This window comes from Polyergus mexicanus, unplaced genomic scaffold, assembly GCF_030449975.1.
Source record: "Polyergus mexicanus isolate NDT 795.1 unplaced genomic scaffold, iyPolMexi1.0 SCAF_15, whole genome shotgun sequence".
Taxonomy (NCBI): Eukaryota; Metazoa; Arthropoda; class Insecta; order Hymenoptera; family Formicidae; genus Polyergus; species Polyergus mexicanus.
In genome coordinates this window covers 2,642,759-2,660,415 of record NW_027223335.1, presented here as the reverse complement: position 1 = coordinate 2,660,415, position 17,657 = coordinate 2,642,759, and the positions used below count along the sequence as shown (strand labels likewise).

General features: G+C 32.2%; 3 protein-coding genes across 8 annotated transcripts in view; all 3 read right to left on the bottom strand.

Annotated features, from left to right (window-relative positions):
• Lrch (Leucine-rich-repeats and calponin homology domain protein) overlaps positions 1-6,599 on the bottom strand; it is a 39,610-nt gene extending 33,011 nt beyond the window's left edge. For 2 of the 3 annotated variants that reach the window (XM_070308313.1, XM_070308314.1), the window contains exon 1: positions 6,218-6,495. In XM_070308313.1, the coding sequence (XP_070164414.1) occupies positions 6,218-6,404 (187 nt within the window). In that variant the 5' untranslated portion in view covers positions 6,405-6,495. Of the gene's footprint in view, positions 1-6,217 lie in introns of all 3 variants that reach the window. The other variant, XM_070308315.1, reaches the window with a different exon arrangement.
• A 643-nt stretch (positions 6,600-7,242) lies between these two features.
• Positions 7,243-10,635, bottom strand: Mefg1 (mitochondrial translation elongation factor G 1). Its single transcript, XM_070307769.1, has 9 exons — positions 10,418-10,635; positions 10,149-10,307; positions 9,500-9,998; positions 9,140-9,404; positions 8,881-9,058; positions 8,457-8,747; positions 8,181-8,384; positions 7,734-8,045; positions 7,243-7,626 (listed from the first exon to the last, which is right to left on the bottom strand). The coding sequence occupies exons 1-9, from the start codon at positions 10,490-10,492 to the stop codon at positions 7,360-7,362; spliced, it is 2,250 nt and encodes a 749-aa protein (XP_070163870.1). The 5' UTR covers positions 10,493-10,635; the 3' UTR covers positions 7,243-7,359.
• A 725-nt stretch (positions 10,636-11,360) lies between these two features.
• On the bottom strand, positions 11,361-17,560 carry Wit (wishful thinking). Of its 4 annotated transcripts, none has more exons than XM_070308181.1 (12): positions 17,368-17,560; positions 16,391-16,675; positions 16,103-16,205; positions 15,778-15,975; positions 15,421-15,651; positions 15,149-15,304; positions 14,794-14,976; positions 14,523-14,692; positions 14,245-14,440; positions 13,946-14,146; positions 13,661-13,876; positions 11,361-13,579 (listed from the first exon to the last, which is right to left on the bottom strand). In XM_070308181.1, the coding sequence occupies exons 2-12, from the start codon at positions 16,553-16,555 to the stop codon at positions 12,537-12,539; spliced, it is 2,862 nt and encodes a 953-aa protein (XP_070164282.1). In that variant the 5' UTR covers positions 16,556-16,675; positions 17,368-17,560; the 3' UTR covers positions 11,361-12,536. The 4 variants fall into 4 exon arrangements, with proteins under 4 accessions (XP_070164282.1, XP_070164280.1, XP_070164281.1 ...); XM_070308179.1 differs by having other exon boundaries at positions 16,391-16,672; XM_070308180.1 differs by having other exon boundaries at positions 17,372-17,560.
• Positions 17,561-17,657: the final 97 nt, after the last annotated feature.

The following is a 17,657-nucleotide window of genomic DNA, read 5'->3' as shown; positions in this document are numbered from 1 at the left end:
GAAGAAGAAGAAGAAGTAGAAGAAGTAGAAGAAGTAGAAGTAGAAGAAGAAGAAGAAGAAGAAGAAGAAGTAGAAGAAGAAGAAGAAGAAGAAGAAGAAGAAGAAGAAGAAGAAGAAGAAGAAGAAGAAGAGAAGAAGAAGAAGAAGAAGAACTCCATCCACAAAATACGAATTTTATTAATTTTCTAATCATAATCCATGACTTATCAATGTATCGTTATCATGTAAAGAATGATAATATTCATATGTTCGTTACTATCATATAATTAGTAACGAATTATGTATTTACGAAAATATCATTTTGCTTATTATTGCCTGTTACCAATAAAATTAATAATATCCGCCATAATATTTCAATAATTTAGAGAACAATTTCCTGTAACAATAATCGCTTGTATATGCCAATTTTTTTATCGATTACAGCACATTTTACGATTAATTGATTATAAAGAGTAAATATAATGAATCATTCTCGGTGTATCAATCAGAATTCTTTAATACGCTTGGATATTACAGAAGAGAATCCTAAAGCGGTTCAAGAAGGAAACGTTAGCCGATTCTTCGTTGTGCGACAGCTGTTACAGAGCCAACGGGCTAAGAAAGAGAGCGAGAGAGAGAGAGAGCAAAGAAAGCAAATAATAACGAAGTGATTCACTGAAAAGTGAAGTGCAATCACTATGCTCGGATGCGCTCGAACTTTTTCGAGTCTTTCGGTGGTTATTTCACGCGTGCAAGCGTAACATTGTACCGAAATGCACACCGTGAATATTTTGTATGCTGCAGGATATGTCGAGTTTGGTTTTCTTTAAAGCGTAAGAAATAAAGAAGAAATTACGGTATCATAAAGGTATAAGAAAACAGTGCAAGTTCTTCAGTGTAACGATAGTAATTAAATCGCATTAATCGAAGATTAATGATCGAAGATTAATTTTGCGACCGCTAACTATTGCTAGTTTGCAGTGCGATGACTATTGTGCAATAATTCAAAGTATGATAAAAAATATATTTATGCTCGACTAATTAGATGATTAAGATGCCCGATACGATGATCGCTCGGTGAAGGTACAAGCTTTACGCACTGTTGCCCTTTGATTCCCTCTATCGATAGTGAGTTAATGCAATCTGTACTATTGTACGTTGAATAATAAGTAACGATAGTATATTTATTCATTGAGAATATTTATGATAAATGGAATGAGACTATGGAGACTTGAAAGAAGTTATATTAGAGAATAGTATGCTTCTCTCTCTGTAAGCAAGATAATAAAATTAAAAAATATGCACGAAGCACATTACGTGTTCAACAGAATGTTTCTTATATTCAACGGCGTAAATTTGCAAAATAACGATCGACAATCGCGTAAAAAGGTTCATACGTTTGTTTTTAGAAGCGCAGACATGAAAATACGTCATTGAATGTATTAAAAAATATCATCAATTTCACCAAAGCGAGTACTGCGAAATATATAGTACCGTGACGTGTAATTTATTAAAGTTTCCGAGCTACTAGAAACAAATACGAATACGGGAACGCGTTCGTGAAAATTCGATGTAACCTGACCCTAAGCTTGTTAGAAACGTATACTATTCGGCGAAGTCCTTGCAACACGACCGTGGCCACATACGTACGAGTCGCAACTGCGTCGACGAAATTGCATTTGGCAGAGAAGTTTGCGCAGAATGCCAAAGCATTCGGGTCATCGTAAAAAACGTCAGCGCGAGTTTCGTTCCCGCAACTGCAGACACAGACACTGATTTTAAAGTCCACAAAGCGAAATGGTGGACAACCCCCGGTGACTGAATTATCTGCCTGTAATGGCGCATAAAGAGGGACGATACGGAAAGGGATGTCGCACCCCTCTTCTTTATCTGAAGAAGAATGTGCGCGGTACACCGTGACATAATCGATAACAGCTCTGACCAAATGACGTTATATGCGACGAGAAGAGAAAGACTTATACAAGATAAACATTCCAACAAGTTAGAAAACGTTAAATAACGAGAGTAGTTTAAGATCTAAATAGAATATTTATTAATTTATCAATTCGTTTCTACAAATCGTAAACGATTAAAATACTTTCTATTATAATTAAAATTAAATTCGTCAAAATAGGATGATATATGTATTCTGAAAAGAGCTTTTCGGCGAAGAAGGGAAGAATCGTAATCTTAATTGATACGGGAATAAATTGTCAGATCTCTAATCAAATAAGCCGAATTGACTTGGGCTCCGTTAATAAAGTTACGTTCCCCTCTCACGGGACTCATCGTAAGATGGGCGGATGAAGGACAGTTCGATAATGCTCGAGAAAATAGTAAAAAGGTCCCCTACCATCGAACATCACCGATCCATCCTCCAGGGACAACGTCAATCTACAATTCTAGTCCATTTCCCGACGAACGTCATCGAAATTCGATGAGTCCGTTATTCGGACGGACTAAAGAATATGACAGGAGGATATATATGCAGATATCGTGTTACTTCTATAATACAAGAACCGCGCGTCACGCGCGTCATTTTTCTATCTAAAATATGTATAATTAAAATAAAATGTATTGCCATCTGTGTACACGTACATATGTATAAGTTATGGCGTTTCGGAATTATTTAAAAAATGTATATATATATCTATATATAAGAAATCAGCAAGAAAGCGTCTGCACTTTCTCTGACATAAGTATCAGTGCGCTAAATAATGCGAGCTGTCGATTATCATTCGTCCAATCACGTTTAGCGCTAATTGTAAACGGTGAAAATATGGGGCATTGGATTTTCAGGTTGCTTTAGTGGAAAAATTCTTGGGTTTAAATACGAAAATAAGATCGTTATTGCTGTCTGCTTAGTCCACGAAGGTGTAGCCATAATTGAAACTTGCAGATAACGATGATTGGAAAAACTTTACGTGCTTATCTCACATTCCTGACATGTTAGACATTATACCGAGTGAGCGAGTACGTGTAAAATGTGTAAGAAAAAAATGTGAATACGTACGACATCGCATCGGTGAAACCGGACCGCAAATATACTATGATTCCGTTTAAGAATTATGAATCAGCATCGTAAAACTTAACCGTATAATAATGAACGCGTGAAATTATTCGCCGCGAATCAAAGTTAATCGAATTCTTTTTCGCAGTATCGGAGAATAGCTTGCAATTTATTGCCTTTAATATTACAGCGTGTTGACCCAGATACACATACACATATTATATATTTTTTGCAAAATTTTATACACGTATAGATTATACCATATGACTTTTATAAAAATGTCAAAAGAGTTTTAACTGTCTTGAAATTTTAATGTAGATTATTAATCAGAAGAAAGTGAGTCTCACGATTTATCGTGTTATTGTTTGCAATATTATAATTATTAAATGTAACAACATATATAATAAGAGAATAAAGTTTAGTGAGAAAGTTTATGAATAAAATGTCGTGCTTTATATTAAAATATATCGCAAATGGATAATATTAATAATTAATATAATTATATTATTACCAATTATTTCATGACATTCTTTTTATCAAAGTTGCAGAAATCGATAGCAATAACGATAGTTGAAATAATTCCATCTTAATGGAATAAGTTGAGCGTAGGAGACGAAGCGGACGTTAACGTCCGTCGATATTTCGCAAGTTTCGTCACCGTTCAAGTGTCATCGGCAATGTCGTAACTTGACGTACTCTTAGCGAACTTAATTCCCGTTGCTCTTGGAATATTAGACACGTATTTATTACGGCAACAGGAAACGCTGGGTTTGCCGAGCGAGATAACGCGGTTCCTGCGGCGTTTTGCGTTCAGGCCGAGCCCCCGGTGATAAAAGGAGAACCAGGACGTCGATCTATCGGGCGGGAAAAATTATAACGCGCGAAAAGTCTCCTTTGTGCACGATACGAAAGAGTTGCAAACACGATTGCGCGCTCTCGGCGCATATATACGGCGTTTATGCGACGTGACAGAAATAAGCCCCTCCACGGATGCATAACTTCGGCGCATAATTTTGTTTTAGCGCGCTTTAGTCTTTCTCACTTTTTCATCGTACCCATCTATTTCGAGAGTATCGCGTCACGTTAACTCTTTTTACGATTACACCGGAAGAGAAGGAAAAGAAATATTGTGTTAAAAAAAAAAAAAAAAAGCGAAAATATTAAAATTATCTGCAGAGATATCTACACATAACATTTAACGTTTTTATTGTAATTAAATTTGTATAACCTGCGTACTTGGAGACTTTTAAATGAATAAAACATAATGTTACGTCATTTAATAAAGATGTCATCGTATTACAGAGGCATTAAGAATATGTTATTAACGTAGATCGCGTATAATGTAATGTTTGCGTATTATTTTGTCTCGCAAGTGAAGGGAAGAACATATCGTATAAAGTATAAACATACTAAATGCTATAAACAGAACTTCGTTATATAAAAATATCACGAATTTAAATTTTTCTAGTTTGTTTTATCATCGCACATTTGATATACCTTTGTTGTTCACCCGATATACAATACAAACATGGTAATGAAATATGTCGAGATCTAGATTTTGTATTCTTTTACTATGAATTTTTATTTAAAGTTTATTTTTTGCATTCTTTTCTACTTTTAATTGTGTTACAATGTATTAACGATAATTATCTCTTTAGGAAGACTTTTATATTTTCTTCGGTACGTTTGAAGTTTGAATTTCGCGAATTTGACGTATGAATTTCATCTGCAAAAATATGGCAATCGAAAGAAGAATTTTAATGTCTGCAAGAATTATTTCACATGAGATGAATTAAGCCGCGAATATTCATTTAACACTAGTTCTAATTCGTCTCTCAATTATTATATGATGCAATTAGATTTACCTACAGCGTGGGATATTTTTCTACAAAGTATCACAAAGAATAAAAAAATCCTCGTTTTAATTTATTTGTAATGCTCCTATAATATAATATGCAGCTATTTATCCTTTTACTTTGCACTTTGTTAATATAAATTATAATGTCATTTATTTATTGATCGAATTATGTATCATATTTTAATTGTTTTGTAATACACGCTGAAACATAATTACAATTAAATAAACATAATCACACACACTTTTAAATATCTATTTTATCACTCATAATGTAATCACCTTATTCAAATTTAATTCTTGTACTGTGTATTGCGAAAAACAATTGAAATATACAATAAATATTCATGTAAATCAAATTTGTACTTCAGGTTAGACGTAAAATCGAAACGAGGCTCAAGAAGACTCATAAATACACGATGAAAATGCGAATCTCGTTCGTGAATGTGTTTTTAAATCGTCGTCAGGATACTTTGGCGGGATATTTAATAAATCTGCCAGCGTTTGCTATAAAGCTCTGCAATCAGTTGCAATTACCGGCTAGTAATGTACGCCAGGTGTCGAGAATCTGACAGGTGCACGCATATATTAGGTAATGCTTAAAAGTTTTTGTGGTCAATGCACTAACGCGAACGGCACATATATCCGCTTGTTAAATAACCTACAAGGAAATTAATAGCGTTCCATACAATATACAATATATATTCATTGGCACGAAATATAATATCATCGTAGGTAATTCTCTATTGTAGGCTTTCTGCCAGGAATAAATTCAACAAAATCTTTCTTCTACAAAATACAGATCTGATAAGGAAATTACTATTACTATTTCAATCGGACGTTATTATATACGAAAGTTTTTAATGGACAATTTATACCAAGATTTAAAAAGATATTTAAAAAAAATTTTTCAAATTACGCCAAGTTTAGATATTGGATCGAGAATTGAGGTAGATTTTTTTTAATTCAACGATTTATCTTCGGCTTTTTAATGTTTAATTTCTAAATAGCATGAATCTATATAAGATGTCAGATTTCAGCGACGTCCTGAACGTAAAAATTCGATATCGAGAATAGACGTTGTAATATGCATTTTACGAATAACGATGACGTTATAATTATTATTTATAAATACACGAAAAATGATTCGCGAAATATGCATTTATGAACATAAGATGGAAAGCGATGTTACAAAGAAGCGCGCATAAAAATAACAAAGTTTTACCAAGAATAACAAACAGGATTCGATCAATCGCGTATACGCATTCCTCTATATACAAGTACTTTCTACGAATATTTGTACGACCATTCCCTCCCCCTAGTAAAATCGACCCTGAAAATATCTTCGAAAAAAACATATCAAACGGACTCACCGGCGATGACGGTGTCCTGCAAATTGTACTTGGCCGCGCCGGTTTTTCCGACCTTCGGGAAGTCCTTGAGCTTGCGACCGCTCAATTTGAGCTCGCCGCTCAGGTGCGCCTCCTCCAGGATCCGCTCGAGGCTCCTGGTGAGCTGCTTCTGTATGTGGCCGCTCATGTTCGACGCAACCATCGCCATATTACATTTTTCGGACACGGGAAACACACGCGGCGCGACTGCACGTAACGGCTTCGGCGATGTGCTGCGACCAAGAACAGAAGGGTGCGTCTCCTCCCCTGGCGTAGCACTCGCGGCGACGCACTCCGATCTCGTGCTCGAGAACGCGGCAGAGGGTACACGCAGAAGACGCGCGTCACAACCCTCCCCTCGGTGTGTCAGGACGCGACTGATAGGCGATAGACGATAGACTATAAAGATCGTGCTCGCCGTCTTGCGCCTGCGCGTCGCACTGTGCGCGACGCGCGCCACTTAAACGCCATCTTGCGCGAGATGTCGTCGCCATGACAACCGGTCTCTTTATTTTATGCATTTATGCATAATTCTTTATTACATTTTTTGCATTTAAAATTCAAAACAAAATCAACTTTAGAATAAAAAAAGATAAAAAACGAGATCTGAAAGAAAGTACGTATACAGGGAATACAGGTACACTAAAAGAGAAAATACACTTTTGTATATAATATTTAACATAATTAGAAGTACGAAAATATAGAAGAACTAATGTTGAAGATAAATTTTATATAATATGTTAGAAGCGAAGATCGGGGAAAATAATACAAGATATAATATAAACATCTCGTTGTATGTTTCTCTATAGATAAAAATTATTTTCTATGTATTTATTTTGTATTTTATATATCACACATTTTCGACATAGACTTCAATCCGCTCGATACATTCACTCTGTCGTCATTGTCAATTATACAAATCGCATTCATCAACTATTATTATATAATAATTTATCGTTATTAAATTTTTAATAACTTAACAATTTACGTAAACAATTTAAGTAAACAATTATGTTGTAAATATAATAAAGCATAAATATTATTATAATATATTTATAGTATTCATGATAATATTACGCAATCTTTTACTAAAAATATATATATATATACCTAATGCTCTATAGTTAATTTTTCGATTTCTGAGCTACTATGATTCCTTGTGATTCTTGATATTGTCTAACTAGTTGTTCTTGTACCTCTGGTGTGCAAGGGCTATATCTTGCATATTCCATAGTAAATTCTCCTTTACCTTGCGTAGTAGATCTTAGTTCGCCGGCGTAACCAAACATCTCATTAAGTGGCACTTCTGCAACGACTGTGAACCATCCTTCATTTACTTCCGTTGTATTTATAATTCCTCTTCTTTTATTGATTTGTCCTAATACCAAACCCTATAAAATGTATTACGTAATTGAAAATTTGTAAAAGTTTGTATTCGGCAAATAAGCGATAAATTATATAAATGTGAAATAAACTATATTAGGTAGTATTATTGCACCTGAAATTCCTCAGGACCCGTTACTTCGACCAGCATAATTGGCTCCAAAATTCGCCAGCTACCATTTTCAAACACATCTCTGACAGCACCTTGAGCAGCTTGAAAGAAGGCGAACTCCGAAGAATCGACGCAATGGTGCATACCATCTATTATTCTGAATTTAACACCAGCAATTTTGTGTCCACTGAGCATACCTTTCTCACACATAGCTTTGAAGCCTTTTTCTACACCCGGAATATATTGTTTTGGAACATTCGTTCCTACAGTTTCGTCCGAAAATTCGATATTTATGTTTTGTTGGGATGGCAAGGGCTAAAAATAAGAAACATAGAAATTTTTCTTTCAAATAAAATATTGAAAGATTATACACACATATAAGTGATGTGTAATATCAATAAATATGATAAATTTTAATGATAAAACATTAAAAACGCGCATATTTTATACCTCCATAATTCCAATCACACGAGCATATTGACCAGCACCACCAGACTGTTTTTTATGGAAATAATCAAATTCACACGGTTCACATAATGTTTCACGGAAAGAGACCTTTGGCTTTCCAAGAATGATTGGGCAATTATATTCACGTTCTAATCTTTGTGCATAAATTTCTAAATGCAATTCGCCCATACCGGAAATTATACTTTCCTGAAAAAGAAATATGTCTCAGTATTAAATATATTTGCCAATAATAATAATTTATGAAATAGAAAATCTTACCTTGTTATCGGTATCATAAGTGAAGCGCAAAGTTGGATCTTCTTTAGTAAATCGACCAATACCCTTAGCAAAATTGTCTCGATCTTTTGAGTTTTTTGTTTGTATAGACATAGATACCACAGGATCAGGAACATAAATTGATTCCATTGACAATTCTAGTTTAGAATCTTTGACAAAAGTATCACCAGATGCACAATCTATTCCAAATAAAGCAAAAATATCTCCTGCATAAACTTCTGTCACATCTTCCATTTGATTTGAATGAAGCCGAACTAATCTTTGAGTTCGTACCTGAAACATAAAATAATAAAACAGTTACCATGATATTTTTTAAACACATTTCAATGATAAATTATAAAGAAATATATATATATGTGTGTGTAGAGGGGGGGGGGGGGAAGAGTGTAAATATCTATATAATTACCCTCTTTCTTGTTCTTGTATTGTATAAAATATCAGATTTTCTTAACATTCCTTGATAACTACGAAAATATGTTAATTGACCAAATCTGCCAGCCTCTAATTTGAATGCCAACCCAACAAAAGGATTTTTATCATCACGATCAGAATTTAATAAAATTTTAGTATGTGTGTGTTCTCCGCTAAAACATAAAACAAAATTTATCCTTAGATATATAGCACATATATAAGTATCAATTATTATTAATATACAAAAAGCTTACTCAGATTTTTCTTGAAGAGCATAATTTTCTACTTCTCCTGGATTTGGTAAATAATTAATTACTGCATCTAATAATGGCTGAATGCCTTTATTCTTTAATGCAGTGCCAACTAGTACAGGTGTAAATTTTCTTTTCAAACAACTCCTACGTATAGCATTCATAATATCTTTCTCAGTTACCTTTGTATCATTTAAATATAATTCACCAAGCGCATCATCCACATTACTCAAATGCTCGATTAATTCTTGCCTTTTTTCATTCACCTCTAATGAATGTAACATAAATGTAATAATTTTATAAAGCAAAAAGAGAGAAACAAACGTGTCAATATAATTTTGAAATCTAATTCTATGTGCATACCTGTATTCATATCCTTTGGAATATCATCCTCTCTAACAAGTTCTCCGAAATCTCCTTCAAAGTAAACTGCTTTTTGAGAAATTAAATCAACTATTCCCTTTGTATTGCTTTCCAGACCAATTGGTAATTGTATAAACGCAGCATTATGATGTAGTTTGGTTCTCATTTGCTGTAAGACTTTCTTTGGATTTGCGCCCATTCTATCTAACTTATTGATAAATGCTAAGCAGGGTACATTGTATCTTTTCATTTGTCTATTTACAGTCAAAGTCTGTGATTGGACACCACCTACAGCACAGAGGACAAGTATAGCACCATCCAAAACGCGTAGAGCTCTTTCAACTTCCACTGTAAAATCCACATGTCCAGGTGTATCAATGATATTGATGTTATGATCTTTCCATAATGTATATGTCGCAGCAGATTGAATAGTGATTCCTCTCTGCCTTTCCAATTCCATACTGTCCATAGTTGCACCCACATTATCTTTTCCTTTCACCTAATAGAAACAAGTATATGTATATATATTATCTCTTTCCATTTTATAGAAATATTACAATATAAATATATAATAACATATATTAATTTTACTAATTTTAACAATCTCTCTATACATAAAAATACATAATAATTAAATTCTACAACTTACTTCATGCATTTCGGATATTCTACCGGTATAATACAAAATACGTTCGGTCAAAGTTGTTTTGCCAGAATCGATGTGAGCTGATATACCAATATTCCTGAGCTTTTCCAATGGTTTATGCTCAGCAAATTTAGCATGTGATGCCCAAAACCGCACATTTTGCTTAATAAAAAAACGAAACAATTTCGTAAGTCATAATGAAATTTTCTCATTAACGAATACGAAAGCAGCTACAAAGAATTTAAAGATAAAGTAAAGGTTAAGAATCTTACTTCATAGATACGTGGATGCAGCTTTGACAATTGAGTTAAATTAATATTACGACTTAAAAGACTCACGATAGTCATAATTATCAATTTTATCTAATATCAACTAATTTTTTATAGCTATAATTTTTTTGTCAGAATTATTTTTTGTACAATGTTGCATGAAGCACCGACGACGGTCCGACATTGCCGAGATTACACACACATACACACGTCACACATGATCACACACTGGGTGCGTTCAGGAAACACAACCGTTGAGTAGCAATCGAACGTGATTGGTTCTTACTTCTAGAACCAACAAATCAACGTCGAGTGTTGACAAGACGATGCTCAACAGTTGTGTTTTTTGAACGCGCCCACTGTCACTAGTCCACTGCATAATCAAAGTTTCAATAATGTAACCATGTAACGCAATAAAAACTCATGTACAATTACATATAATTAATATATGCGATTTAATTTAAAGATCTAGTTAAAAAATATATATACAAGTTTACAGAAATAAAAAGTTACGAATTAAAAAAATCTAATTACAAATTACGAAAATTTAAGTAATTGAAGAGATTATTTCATGTATAATAGGCGCAATAAAATGTAATTTATTGAATAAACACACACACACAATTGATTTATATAGAGTTACATAGGTATAGATAGAAATACAGAGAAAGACCTAGCTAAAAGATGAATATCAAAGAAGCGTCGAACATTCGTAATTTTATAAATATACAAAAAGTTAACATATAAAATGTTTTAAAATTCTTATAAATCTTTTTGAAATATTCTCATAAAATTTTTTTTAATTTATCTCATATAACATCCATTTCTTATAGTCTAATGTTCGTTTTATTATAAATAAAAGGACGAAAATTTTCGACAAAAGAGATACTTTATTATGAATTGCATAATCATTATTATTTATTTTAATTTTATTAATAATAATATGTAGAATAAAATACCGCCCAAAAAATATACAACATAAGAATTTAAGATATCTTCAACATAACATGACATAACATAACAAGTATATTTAACGCATTTGAATAGTCTTCTTTTATACTACGAGTATTTACACTGAACTTTTATAGGATCAGGAAAAATAATTTTCATATAACTCGATACTATTATAGTTTTGTGCTCAAATATATCTTTTTACTCTATTTCTACTTTATAATTATAATCACCTATATTAATATTAATGGCTTTGTATATTAATTGTAGATTCATATATCTGATAATTATCGTTGCATATTAATGAACAAATTTGTTGCACGATTGATGTTTAAAACTTAAATTATACTTTATATGCGTGCGTGCACGCATAAAAAGTAAATACCGAATCCTTATGTGAAATATATAAAATCAATAATAAAAAAATTAAGTTTGCATTACTTTCGTCTGTAATTTTATGAGTCTTTGAGCTAATAATATCAAAAATGGAGAATATTCTACAAATATTAACATTAAGAGATTGTTTTACACATTACATAAAGATTATGTTTTTTAAATGTTATGGAAAAAGTAAAAGACAATTACACATCGAGATGTTAATAATATCTTACGACGTGATGTAAATGTGTCAATATTGATTGTCTATGTTTATCAATCATACTGAATTAATTAAATCTACAAATATGGAATTGAAAGAAACATGGACTATAAAGATGATTCACAAATACTATATATACGAAAGCAGAGTCATAACAAATAAATTCATTTCTTACAGTTCAGCGAATATAGATCGCAAGTCAATTTGATTTTCTATTTTCTATTTGTAATGTGCACTTCTTGTCATACTCAACTATCTACTTCAGCAAAAGCATTCATGATGCACAAAATGTGCTATCAATATAACATGACAAATCAATTGAATAGCACGAATTTCTAAATATTCTTCTTTCCCAAATTTCTTTTTAATTTTATTGTTTCTTATTGTGCCTATATTATGATAATATATTTGCATTGAGTATAAAATCTTATTCTTATAGACATATGTTCTCTCTCTCTCTCTTTCTTCCTCACTGTACATAAATTGAAGCTAGAGGTATCCTACAACATTCCTCTTTCCTTTGACTAAGTTATAGACATAAAGACTTTACAAACACATTAATATCATATCTGATTAAAAGCACGTAACATTTTTGGTACCAAGTTTCGTTGGTGAATGTTTCCCATCATTATCACCGAGATCCATACCAAATGGCACTGAATTCCAAATGGCTTTGTCATTTCGATCATCTTCTTCACTCAGGATATTGCACATCATACGATCATCGTAAAGAGAAAATCTCGCCGTTGATTGCGCACGACCACGAATTTTTCTAACGGATGGTGGCAAATCACCAGGCGTTTTTATTCTCATATGTGGATCCTTTAACACATTGTTTATGTTTGAGCCCACATTAAAGACTTCATTAAATTTGTCAATACTTTGTTGTCTATTTAAATTGTTTTCTCTCTTTTTGTTTCTTAAATTTACAAGTGGCAAAGTAGAAGGACGTGCGTTGAAGGTCGTATTATCAATTTCATATTGCTTTTGCTTCCCCGTTTGCGTGGTATTTTTGTCATTCTTCTCCATTGGTATCGCCGAAGTAGAAGTTTTACCAACAATACCATTTATGTACTTTCCTCCAGGTGAGATTGTTACATTTGTTTCGACAGTTTTAATTTGGATATTTTGCTTTGATAATAAATTGGACTTAGAATCCTCTCTATCTATTTGGTATTTATTGTACGGATACATCTTTTTACTAATGAGCAATTTTTTTAAATTGGGCCAAGCAAATAATTTTTTTCGTGGACTTTCTTGAAGCGATGAGTCTTGTATGTTGGTTTGTTTTCGCTTACCGCACGAAGTTGACCCTTCGTCGGAAATGACATTTTGGACATATGGTATAGGCGTCGCTGGTCTAAGTTGCGTTAATTGAGTAGAGTGTTGACTTAAGTAATCGTGTGAAACCAGACCTTGTGCTTCTGTGGCGATCTTATATTGATCGTGACACGCATGTTTCAGTGACTTATCGACAAGAACATTGCCATTGCAGCCCAAGTCATCTAAGGAATCAGATTGTAACATTAAATTTCTCTCCATACATGGATTTCTGCCTTGATACGGCTGAAGCGTTTGGGTATGATTATATGTCGCTACTTCATTCGAATTTTTGACTGAAATATAGATTAAGGATGATTAAAATGATATTACAAGTATTACAAAATATATAATGCTTATTAATATCAATTACTTACAACTGTGTTCATGAGCAACACTATCAGATGGTGATAATATAACTAAGTTTTCAGCTAATGCGTTGTCATTACCATCTTGCATCATGTTCAATGCAAGTTGAACAACATGTACATTATCATGATGTGAGGACTCGCTATAAAGACTATTTGTCGTTGAAGGCACTAGGGTGCAATGAGAATTCACCATTGGACTTCCATCCGTAAAGTGCATTGTTACTACAAGATAAATCTTTCTTTAAAAAATGTAAAAGATATATAGTTTTTATTAAATATTAAATGCATTACCACGATGAGATTGCAATTCCGAAAGTCGTTCTTCTATACACAAAGCAGTTAAACGAGCTTCCGCATCAGCATCCCAGCAATCTTCCATAGTTTCCTTAATTAAACGCACCCCTGGTCTATCTACTAAATTACTCTCTAAAAGTGGTCTGGCTTTGTTACGTGATACTAAAACTTGCATTTGTTCAAATGTTGGATGAAGACCTAGAAAATATATAATAAAAAAACATATATTTATTATAAATAAAATATAACAGTGTTAAAACAACAGACATTTTAAAAGATATTTCATATATACAAACCTATTTCATTTTCATATGGCTGTTTATATTGCGGTACTTCTGATCCAGGAATATAAATGTCAGAACATCTTGTAACCAATTCCCAAAGAACTAATCCCATTGCATAAACATCTATCTGTTTTAAAGAACTTTCACAATCACGTAAATTAACAGCACCTTCCAATACTTCTGGTGCCATATATCTCAAAGTGCCCACCTAGCATAATAGATTTTAATAGAAATTGAATTATATTATAATAATATAATCTTCAATATCTTATGAATATTTAGATATTTACATCATTAATTGATTTTAATTCAGCATGCTGTTCCTCTCCATTAGAGTAATATTTAGATCCAGAGATTTGAACTGCCAAACCCAAATCACAAATACAGCAAGTACCATCAGCTTTGATTAATATATTCCTCGAATTTATATCTCTATGTGCAATGCATGGTTTGAATTTGTCTAAAAAGAGTAATATTTATGTAAATCTATACTATTATATAAAAAAATTCTAATTATAATTCTAATTCTAATCTTTTAATGAAATAATCTTCTATACATACCACCTTTACGTATATCTGTATGCAAATAAGCGAGTCCTTTAACTATTGAAAGACTCATTTTACAGAATGTAGTCCAATCAATAGTGTATGTTCGTAAGAAGTCTGTTAAACTACCACCTGGAGCAAAACTGAATACCAAAAGATATTCAACACTACCATCCATGCTTATTCTCTCATCCACACCTACAATTAAAATATTAATCAAATTTATTGTATAATTTAGCTTAAAGACTCAGAAAGAAAAAGGATTCAAGACTTAAAAACATAAAACAGTTTTATATATTATTATTATTTATATTACTATTATTGTTATAATTCAATTCATTTTAATTTCAATAAAATATATAATACAAACCATAATAACTCAATAATGATGGATGCTCCATAAAAGGTAAACAATAAGTATCTCTCTCGTTCTGAAAATAATTGCGATAGTGCGAAGGATATATTTTAACTGCAACATCTTGATCTCCCATGCTACCTTGCCATACTGATCCATATCGTCCTTGACCTGATGATTACAATTATAATTTATAAATAAGGAGAACAGAGCTTATTTTAATATTAAATATGATAAGAGATGTGACATTAATTTTACAAAATAGTATTTAATGAAGAAGGACATACCTACAATAGTTGTGAGTTTCAAGTGATCAACTGTGTAAGTACCAGTTCTTAATGCTGGACTATCTATGAATTGATCATTATAAGGTAACAGTTTTCCTAATTTTTCTAACTTATGAAGATACAACTTGTACGTAATCGTCACTATGATACACATCACTAATATACATAATATGACGATTAGTATAATAATTATCCATAGTTTATAGTTTGACCATTCAAGATATTGTGTAGCTGAAAATTATAAAATAATGTTCCTTGGTCTATCATCATTACTTTATAAAAAATATAAGCTATTTTATAAATATAATATAATTTATTTTGATATTAAAAATTGCTATTAATTGTTGTTAAGCTTACTTCGCTGTTTTTTTTGTGAGGAAAGAGAATTAGATACTTTGTTATCTGAATAAACAGGATTAGAATTTGTAATATTAAGATTACAATAATCTCCGTGACAGCAACAAAATTTTGTATTGTTCAAAGCTTTTGTGGATCTCTCAAGTGCAACACATTCTGTATTTTCACATTTTTGTTCACCAGACTGTTTCCAGCAACCTAGTTGATATATCACAAACAACATACATCAAATATAATAATTACTTATATCAGATGGCGTTTATAAATTGATGTTTATAATATATATAATGATGTTCATAATATATATATAAATAGTCTTATATACCTTGAGATAAAATTTTAATTTCGGTACCATTTACAGTCTTATCCTCTTGCCATAAGGCATGACAGAAATTATTACATTTCTCAAATTTGACATCTTCATTTGCCTAAAAATATATATTTTATTTTTACATACTTCATTTGAAATATTTGCATGCAAGATATTATGAATTTAAGATATAATTCATCACGATTGAACTCTTTTTCTCTAGTGAATAAGTTTTATTCTAGGACAATTATAATTGTCCAATAAAAAGCATATTATTTTTTAATAATTTACTGTATGACCTACATTATGGTCATTGGATGCGTTTTCAGGTACACCTGTCGAGTTCTGTCTCGAAGAAAGATTTTCGACATTTTTCTTTCTGCTGGCACATCTCCTAGTGGCATTGACAGAGGCTAAACTTATGCCACACAACAGCGTGATCAGTATGATTGATACAATGGCTCTCATTGTGCTTTAGCACAAGCCTCTTGAACCAGAACCACTTCAACAGAAGTACAGCTCTTTAAGAATTGGCATCTTTCATCGCAGTAATAGACAACACTGCCATTGAGATTCTGAGCTCATCTGCTTATTATATATAACATAAAAAAATGATAAATAATTAAAGAGATTAAAAATAAAATATTTCTCACAGTTTTGTTCCATATTTTTTTGCTCTTAATAAGAAAGTTATATAAAATATTATTGATCTTTATAATTCTTAAAAGTATGAAAATATCGAAATATTTTTTTTAGGTTCATATTTGATGAAGTTACTATATATAAAATATATTTTCATATTTTAAGTAATATTAATCTATTCATGTTGCACATTTAAAAATTCATATTCATCACATTATGCATAATCTTCTTTCTCAACATTTGTTGATAAGTCTATATATAACTTATATTTATTGAATATTTCTTTTTGTCATTTCTCAAATTTAATTCTCACATATTTATACAGAGATTTTCAGTGACATTTAAACATGATTCGTAGAATCATAATGCAAATTTATGTGAGTCAGAATATAATATAAATAATGCAAAATCTCATTTGTGATACATGACTGATTAGTCAGAATTTCTTATGTGACAGGTAGATATAACATCGAATGGCCGAGAGTCCATTGCAAAAAATTAACGAAGGATCGGTGTTAATAAATAATTAAAAACGCGTTGTAAGTCGCACGCATACCGCGGAAAATCGGCGAAGATGAAAAAGAAAATACACGAATGAACGCGTAATGCATTACAAACTAACGTAACATGATACGCACTTACATCCTAGTCGACGGTCCTCGTGAAAATCCGAGACGGCGTGCTATCGAAATCGTCGTCGAGGACAACATCGCACGTTTCCTCAAAACGTCGCCGAACGCATTCGAAATAAATGTATCGCCCGAATATTCGTACAGTATTTGACAGACAGACAGTCCGTATCCCATTGAGAGTTGAGAGTCGCGTCCTAATCACGCGTTCGCAAACGCACGCAACTTCGCGCAGTTTCTTATCCAAGGAATATCGTACGCATGGCGCGAAACTTTACGAGTAATTTACATGGATACCG